Below are 9,680 nucleotides of genomic sequence, written 5' to 3' on the forward strand. Positions count from 1 at the left end.
CCTTTCTTGCTATTGAATGTGGTTTTAAGGTGTTTCCATACATATTGGTTTGAATGTTTAAATCACTGTTAACAGCATTAAATGGTACCCTGGCTAATCAGCTAAATACCACTTCTTGTACTCCTCAGCAGCCAAAGATGAATCCAGAAATACTTTTATGAGGACTCATATTTTTCTACTGTAAATATATACTGTGAAATACAATGAAATGATTTGTTTAACATTCATTTTAAGCAGTCATAGTTTGCAGCGTGTGCTGGTCTGTCTGTCACAGAGAATACTGGCTTTAGTATCTATAAATATTAGTTTGTGTTTGTGCAATGATTTGGCATATCCATTTACAAAGGACCTGCGGGGCCACTTTTGATTGATGCATGTAAGAAAAAGAGAGTGAGTGCTTGATGTGTGTGTGTTTGTGTGCAGCTAGATCAATATTGACTGAAGTAAGCTAGTTGCTGTGGTGCCTGTCCCAGCCAGCCTCTCACTCATTACCTTGAGGCTGTTCTGTATTCTTTTTGCATATTCCTCCTCTACTCTCAAACCTTATTCCTCCACACTTGTCCTCCGAGTCCTTCCACAACTGTCTTCATATTGCTCTCACATCCCCGCCTCTACACCTCTTTTATCACCCTGCTTCTTCCTCCCTGTTGCTGCTACGCTCATAATGTAGCATAAAATTAGCTCAATTGATAATATAGAGCAGAAAATTGGACTTGTGCTGTGAGAACAATATAAACTGACAGATTAACACACACACACACACACACACACACACATACACACACCTCATACTACAAATTCCACAATGCACTGCAACAGCAGACAGCTGTTTATTGACACACTAAATCAGTGGTCCAGTGTTGACAACTTAGCAACTTTGTCTTTCAGACCCTAAAATGAAAGACGTTTGTAGCTTTAACAAAGTGGTAGCACAGGGTTTTAAGCATTCTTTCCAGTTATTATCCAATTTTAAATTTGATGAAGATTGATGTATGTATGCTTGCTGCTAAGCAAATAGAAGGTGCATAGAAGAATTGCGAAATCAATTCATTAGTATTAGAGTCAGGTAAATTAATGAGCTAGGGGAAGAGACAGAGAGCTGCACGTCTATCAGGGGATACAGCTCCATGTGTGCCACTAATTAAAAGTGCAGAGTTAGAGTTTGTCTTCAGTTTAAGTTCTGGATGCAGGAATATCATCGGGAACAGTCAAAAGGTGCATCTTGTTCTGGGTAGATGTTTCGCACTGTATAACGGCTGGCTTAACTCAAAATGTTGATGTAAAATGCATATCTGGAATGTTCAAATTATGGTTTGAGCATTTCTCCTAACCATGCATAAAAAAACAAATCATTGTTTCATGTATTGTCAAACATGTATTGCTCTTCCATCTATAGTGCTATAGTGTAATTTTAGTAAAATAGTTCAATTTAAAGCAACACAGCTGTGGGAAACGAGAAAGCATATCTTTTATATAATACTAAAACAGTCCATGATCTCAGAATGATCAAATTTATTATATGATTATATGATTATATATTATATGAACCGGTCTTATAATGTAATTGCTGCTCATGCTCTCTGCAAACTCATACAGAATGCATTATTGCATCGTGTTTGTGTTCATTGTCTTTAAGGTAAGAATCATGGATTGTTTAAATTACAATCACAGTGCATATTAGCCGTCACATTACAAACAAAAGCTGTCCACAGCTTCAGATAGACAACATAACCCCACATAAAGATGTTGAAAAATGTTCCTGTTCGGCTCTTGTCCAGCAGAGCATTCCCCGTTGGTTTGTCTCGTTAAATGGAAAGTTTAATCTAACAGTTGGAGCAATTAGCTACAGAACTGCCTTTTTAAAAGGCATCAAATAAAGAGAGGGAGAGACAGAGAGAGAAACAAGTGGTAAAGTGTCTAATGTTAAAGCATTATCACTATTCTCTGGCAAGGCATCTTTAAGCACAGTGCATTAATGTCATTTCCAGCAAGTTTTGCTTCCTTCTTTCCTTCTTTCTTCACTTCTTTCCACCCTTCTTTATTTCCTCTCTTTCCTTCCTTTTTTCCATGCTTTCCTCATTTCCATCCCTTTGTCCTTCTTTCTTCCCTTACTTTATATTTCTTTGCTTGTCTCCTTTGCTCTGTCCTTCCTTTCTTCATTTTTTCTTTTCCTGTCTTCTTCCTTGTCTCCTTCCTTCTTTGCATTCCAATTTTCATCCTTGTTTCCTTATTGCTTTCTTTATTTCCCTATTTCTTTCCTTCCTTATTCCCCCTTACTTCCGCTTTTATTTCCTTCCTTAGTTTCCCATTTCCTTCTTTGTCTTATCCCTTCCTTGTTTGTTTTTCTCATTTCATCATTTCCTTCCTACCTTAATTTTCCCCTCACTTCCTCCATTAGTTTCCTATTTCCTTACTTGTTTCCTTCCATCTTTATTTCCTTCCTTCCTTTCCTATTCCCTTCCTTGTCTCCCTCCTTCTTTGTTGCCTTCCTTACTTACCTACTTCCTTGTCTTCCTTGTCTCATGTCTTCCTTATTTCCCTCCTTAGTTCTTTATTGCTTTCCTCATATCCTTCCTTTGTTCCTCCTGCCTTACTCCCTTCTTTAATTCCTCCCTTGCTTACCTATTTCCTTACTTATTTCCTTGCTGCTTTCCTTCCTTACATCCTAATTTCCTTCCCTTTACCATCATCCAAGAGAAATGCTTTGTAAATGAACTAGTATCTGGAGGAATGCCTTTAGATCTAGTGATACTGTGTCATTATGACAGCATCAGAGAGGCACTACATCACATCATGTGTCTCATTTGTCACATCTCTTATGCATCACATCTATCACTGATGCTTGACATATTATGCACAGTATTCCTCTTCTGTCTCTGTCTGCCTGTTTGTTTGTTTGTTTGTTTGTTTGTTTGTTGGTTGTCATTTTGTTAGTCTGCATCACCTCTACACAAGCACACCCTGTTCTCCCAGTCTCTGTTATGTACTGTGTCCAGGTGAATTTGCAAATGTCCTTTGTGATACTGTTGTGACAGAATCCCTTTACCAGAAACCCATAGGAAAAGAAAGTCTTTTTCACTCGCAATTAACATATATGCTTGTTTCTCCACTCCCTCTCTTATGCCCGCATGCAAAATGTTTGCACAATGCGCTCTACTCCTGTTCTTATCATTGACTTTACATTGACATACACAGCTCCCTCTCTCCTATCTCTCTTTCTCTCTGTTTTCCTGCCCTAATTTAGTTGATGGCTTTTGGTCTGCCAGTGGCTGCTCCCCCACTGTGACAGCACCTGTACAAAGCCTCACTGCTTGGCTGTGTGACTGACAGCTCTGGGCAGGGAGTCAGCCTTTTCTATCCTGAAGGGGTTTCCAAGAGTCTGGGCTTAGGAGTTTTGAGGGCCAATCTGACTGGAGTGGTGTGTGGAGAAGCAGCATGTACTTGTACTTATACTTATGTGTGTGAGCTTTTATGTGTGATCCTTTTCTTGCAAATGAGGTCGTTTGGTGGCCTAATCTTAAAAGGTTAAGGAAATCCTCTAAAGTGAAGACATTTTGAAGGACCCCAGTGGCCAGGTTGGAGTTAGTTTTGTTAAGTAATATCACTTGGGAAACTAGTTGTTAATTTTCTGTCTCTTGTGCCTACTGCATCTCATCATAGTTAGTTTTTCTGTCATTTACACACACACCGAGTACAGTGTCATGATGGAGATGTATCTCTATGATCGCACTGCCTCCTTGGGAGAGTGAGAAAGCACCTGTCTACTTGTCTTAGCTCTCCTACAGTAGTTTGTGAGTTGAGAGCCGAATGTTCTCACTTGATTAAGTGGGTCAAATATGTATGAGTACATGGAGCAGGTGGAGCACAAGTGTCCTCTAAAGTTAGGTCAATTTCCTCTTCTGGTATCTCATTAAAAAGAGTAGAAACTGAGATGAGGAAAGCAGCGTGTGCTGCATGTTGAACATTTCTTACAGAACTGAGTGTGAGCCAGCAGGTACTACGAAACTGGAAGTTGTGTCTTTAATCATTGACACCAAAACAAATGTCCGTGCATTTAATGTAATTGATTCTGACACTGTGAACAGTGATGACTAATTACCTTGATCTTGTTGTTGCTTTTTACAGAATCGCCAACAGTGATCGTTGATATGCTGATGTTATGTTTGTCCTTCCCACAGAATGGTCAGTTGCAGCAGCGACTGGATAATGTTCAGAGAGACTTCATTGTCTTCAACAGAGAAAAGTAAGGAACCTCCATTAACTGGACTAAGCATCCTTTACAACCAATACTGTACATCTTGTCGCAAAATAACTACTATTAACTTTAAGGAAACATCACAACCTCCAGTGTTGTGAAACTTAAATCATTTGAGAAACAATGTTCTTTTAAGCAAAATATTGCAAAATACTATACACAATATTTAATGATTATCCTGTTTGCGTGAATGCGTGTGTGGTAAATTAAAACATAACATTTTCTGTACTTTGTAGACTGTAGCCAAACCTAGTTTTGAAGTGAAAAAAAAAGTTTTCCTGGCTGGCTGGTGAAAGCATGTAGGATGGTGTGAAAGGACAGAAATGTGGCTATTTGTGGAAGAAGATCTGGTCCATATATGTGGGTGTGTGATTAAGGCAGAAACACAGTGACTGGCAGAGATTGACTATAGACTGATTACGAGAATGAGATGTTTATGGAAGTAAATCCAAAATGGACTAAAGTCAAGTCAAGGAATAACATTCATCACTGATTCGGGCAAATGTTAAAGCAGGTATGATATTTGCTCATGCAATGGGAAGCCAAGACACTAAAAGAACTGTGGAATAATACACAGCCATACATAAACAGAAGATATTTCACAAGAATAGAGAATAAAGGTCAGTTATTGCCTCTTGTAATCTCTCTGAATCATTCATCAAGACACACAAGAGGCATGCCAAACAGATACTGAAGCTTCTGGTAGATTTAGATCTTGAGATGAGACTTCTCTCTTGTAAAAGGCTAAGATGGTTGTACGGTCTTATGCTGGCTTTGGCTGAAAGGCTGCACTTGGTAATAGAAAAAGGATACATGTCTTAACGATCAGATTGTTAAGACATTTAGAAAAAAGAAGAAACGATGAAAACTGAAGTCAGAAGGAGATTTAGTATTTTGGTGAGTGAAGAAAAGAGATTTGGTGATCAACACACACACAGAAAATGGGTCAAACTGTCTGTGAAACAACACAAAGTAAAGAAAACTGCCAAAATGAAAAATTTAAAAGTTCAAAGAAATGTTGTTTTAAGAAAGAATACTTCAAATAAAATTCTGAAAGTCATTGTATAGGGACTCTTAAGGCTAGTAAGATATTTTGCCACTATAAAGTATGGCTGGGAATATACAGGCAAGGCCAGACAGCTAACATTGGCCACTATCTTAAGTCATCAATACTAAAATGTCAGTAACATTACTTGCTAATTTAGACTGACAGAACAAACATTGAGAAATCGAATAAGAGTAACATGTCCCGATTCTTTGACTGATTATGTTTCTTACAGTGCTATCTTGTTATGCTTTCTTTAGGTTCTGGCATCTGTTCAGAATTAATAATAGATGTTCTTTACTCAACAGGTCAAGGAAAGCAGTGGTGGATTCAGAGTCCTCTGAGCTGTCCATGAGTGAGAAGAACAAGGCAATAGAGGATGGACAGAACAACAATGTTGAACCGGCTGCCTACTTATCAGGATAGGTCTCATGACCCGAGATTCCTACTTACTCCTTGTCACTTGCACCTGCCCACAGCTTGTAGATCAGCTATTTGCACCCAGACACTTATTGTTCTGTCAGCACAGGCACTCAGATCCAGTCTTCAACGCTCCTGCACCACTACATTGTCTATACAAAAACAAATGTAGTATGCATTGCTGTTCACCCACAAAAACCACATTATTAAGAGCTCCAGAACTACAGGAGGAAAACGGACTCCTGGAGCAGAGGCCATGCCACAGCCAGGCTTTTTCCGCTCTCCTGTCACAAAGAAGAATGACTCACAGCAGGAGTGTCACTCTTATCATGATCCCTTACATCACTCTGGTGCTCTAAGGTCTGCTCAACCTCTACTCTGGGCAGCGTGCTGAAGTGAAGAGGAAGTCCCTCCCCCGTCTAAAAAGGAGATAACACCACACCTGCTCAGCTGTTGCAGAAAATAAAGTCTGTGGTCAACCACGGCTGAAAGCTGTATGTGCTGCTGTCATCTTGGGCTGGACACTCGGATTTAATCTCAGCGAGGCATTTTCTGGTTAATTACAGCTATTTGAGTATAACAATGGATCTCCAGTGCTCCACAGAGATGGACTTAACAAGGATTGGCATTAGGAGTTTGGTTGGCATCATATATTGAAAAATAAACATGGGTGGATGGCTTTTTCTCATGCAACTACATGACTTGAGATTGGAGCATGACACTAAGAGTACAAAACATTACAATGGAAAGGTTAATAAGGAAAAATGAGGCCTTTGTTTTTAAGACAGCAACCACAGATTCCTCTAAGATCGAAAAAAAAAGAGCTGAACTGTAGGCTTGAGCGTGAATGGCTCACTATATCATAGCAGCAGATACATGGTTGTAGTGGTCATTAAGCTTAGCTTTGCTAGTAAAGCTAATATAGATGGTAGGATTGCAACATTTGGTACAATGTCCCAGCGCCATCAGCTGCAGATGTAGGCAAAAAATGCTGGGAGTTTTCTTCACTTGTATGCTTTAAGTTACTAAGGAGTCAATAGAGAAATCAATACATTTTATGGCTAAGCTAAGGTCATTGTTGACCTTTAAAGTTCATACAGAGTTGCTTAGTTAAGACCACCAGATGTGGTTGAAAGCTTCAGCCGCATGTCATAAATGGACATCCTGATCAAAGTTTTTTCCGTCAAACTCCTTTAAAACACTAATATTTTGACCCGACCTTTGCCTCACTCTGCAAATGATATAAAACTTTATAGCTATACAAATGTAGAGAAAGGTAGCTGGTAGATGTTAAATGTTCTGCACTGAACCTCGCTTTGCACAAGCTTCTTCATCAACTGTAGCATTTATGCACAGAGGCAAAAAAAAAAATAAAAATCATCTAAAGCTGTGAGTGAATACTTATTCCCATGGTTTTATAGACAAAGACTAAGCTGAGTCCTAGAAAAATAATTTTTTTTTCAGTTACTGTCTGTATTGAGATTTTGTTTTTTGTCACATACTTTTTTAATGTCCTTCCTCAACTTCCCAATTACATACATACTGTATGTGCCACTAGATAAGTCTATAAATTTGTATTTGCAATTATTTGCTCCCATGAAGAGAATCAATTCTGTGACAGCATTCTTGTGCAGATGGTATTCAACATTAATTTGGCACCAGCTGAATAACACAGTGGGAAAAGACAATTTTAAAATTGATTTTCACGTTCATGGTTGTTAACACGAAAACAATGACGGAAACAAATAAACTGCAGACGAGGCAATATCCCTCATTCTTACTGCAGACTGGGCTAAAACCATGTCTAAGTAACCACGCCTGCCTCTGAAGTTTGCAGAGGGATGCCTTATATCATAGATTTGGCACATAGCTTGTTCCCTTATACTATACAGTACATGTAGGTAGTAAAAACCTGAGCTTTTTTCACAACCAGTAAGTAAATGTGATTTCTACTAATGCCTACTTATTCTATTGACCTTGATCGTATCTATCTGCAATATGACTCACTCCTTTCAAGCCCATGATATGTGTAATTATATTTAAAGAATATTTAACTCTGTTCAATTTACATTACTATTGGCACTTTTCTATTGAAATTGATACAATGTTTTGACTTACCTATGTGTTGCTGTTGTTGTTGTTGTGTTGTCACTGATGTAATTTTACAGAACCAAAGGTGGTTTTCCAGTATAAGTTGTAAGATAGTAGGATAGTTAAACAGATGGACTAATCCTAGTTATACCTGGAGTGAATAATATTTGTGAATGATTATCTTAACATGTTAATATATACTAGGGAACAATAGGTGTTGGGTTCATTGGGAATCATCCAATGTGGCAGATTAAAACCTTCTAGAAAGTGAACATGTGAAATAATCACTGACAAATAGTTTTTGACCCCAAAACTATCTATCTAAAAAAATGATTTAGTCTGGGAACAGATTTGTTCCACACCTGTGAATTTCATTCCTATTAATGTTTTGTTGTCCTTCAGTTGTCACTGTGTGTTTATTGTATTCAAATGTGATGGAGTTGCAAACTATTAAGGTGTGCCTTAAATAACGACTTTCTTTTTCTGAACCAATCCTACTATGCCTTGTGTTTTATTTCAGTTTGTCTTTTATGAATTATCAAATTGTATTGAAGCTAGAGAGAAGGCATCAGTAATCAAAGCTTTTTTTTTAGCAAATCAAGGAGAGTGAAAGAATATTAAAAGGCAAAAGGGTATAAATCATGTTAAAAGGTCTTTCTCGTAATCTAGCTTTGAAAATAGAAATGTAGTGTTGATTGCTCGCCACTATCAAAAATAGAATGCTGCCCCCTAATGTTAACTGACTAGCAGTACAGCTGGTTACTTACAGAGGTGTGGAGATACTTGGTTAACATGCAACATATAACAGAGCCACAAGGACGAGCATTGAACTTATTTTACATATGACAGGCAGAGAAATAGAAACAAAATGAAATCCTCATCTTCAGTGGCCGTGGTTTAACTTCTTGTCAGATCTAGTGTTAGAAACATATCTTTACTCTCCCTCTGTTTTCCAGTTCATCGCAGAGGATTCCCTCATCATGTATCCTCAGCATCAAACATGCACCATATGCCTTTCCTATTCTGTCTCCCACCCACACATACACGGCTCACAGATTTGTGTCCACCACTTCCCTAGGTCATCTAGAGGATACAGTCCCTTCTCTCATCCACAGTGTGCTGAGCTGAGGCAGCACTTTTCCACATTAATGGCTGATCTGTGGGGGATTTCCAGTTGATAAATGCTTCCACAATCTGCCTGCAATCACCAACGATAAAAGCAGGAAACCTCAGTATATCAAAGAAATGTTACACACATCTAATATCTACTACACAAACACACAAAGAAGATCTTTCAGATTTAAGAAAGGAAAACAACAGGATACAACAACTAACGTACATTTTCTTTTCCTCTCATTACAGTCAGATACACTTTCCCATTTTCTAAACTACATCACCAACATGCAGCCACTACACACCCCACTTCTGTTTAGATTGAGGTTGCTGACTCATCTCTCTACCCAGAGCTGGCCTGGGTTTTATAATCATCATCTCTGCCATCTTGACATGATTGCTATGATGTCATGAGACACTTACTCACTGTTGCACATGGGACCTTGCAGCAGTTTTACTGGTGAACCTCACAGTGTGTGCAAACCCCCACTACTGGATTACTCAGAAATGGGCCATTCTGCATAATGAGTACTACGAGTATATTTTGATAGTAATTATTTTGTACTTTTACTAAACTATGACAAATTTACACACACCATAGCCTACCAAGACAAATATGATCAGAGTCTGTGTTGCAGGAACAGCTCTAATGATTACCCATAATTAGCCATATGACTAAAAAAAGACAGATTAGAGATGTTACTTACCTTGTGAACTGCTGAAGTTTTTGACATTACCCAAACAGTTGCACACGTG

General features: G+C 38.5%; 1 protein-coding gene across 3 annotated transcripts in view; it reads left to right on the forward strand.

Annotated features, from left to right (window-relative positions):
- The window catches only part of stk32a (serine/threonine kinase 32A), a 62,824-nt gene extending 54,524 nt beyond the window's left edge, over positions 1-8,300 (forward strand). For 2 of the 3 annotated variants that reach the window (XM_019264540.2, XM_019264539.2), the window contains 2 exons: positions 4,179-4,243; positions 5,609-8,300. In XM_019264540.2, coding sequence (XP_019120085.1) covers positions 4,179-4,243; positions 5,609-5,726 — 183 coding nt within the window. In that variant the 3' untranslated portion in view covers positions 5,727-8,300. Of the gene's footprint in view, positions 1-4,178; positions 4,248-5,608 lie in introns of those variants that run through there. The other variant, XM_010729342.3, reaches the window with a different exon arrangement.
- Positions 8,301-9,680: the final 1,380 nt, after the last annotated feature.

This window comes from Larimichthys crocea, chromosome XXII (assembly GCF_000972845.2).
Source record: "Larimichthys crocea isolate SSNF chromosome XXII, L_crocea_2.0, whole genome shotgun sequence".
Lineage (NCBI taxonomy): Eukaryota > Metazoa > Chordata > Actinopteri > Sciaenidae > Larimichthys > Larimichthys crocea.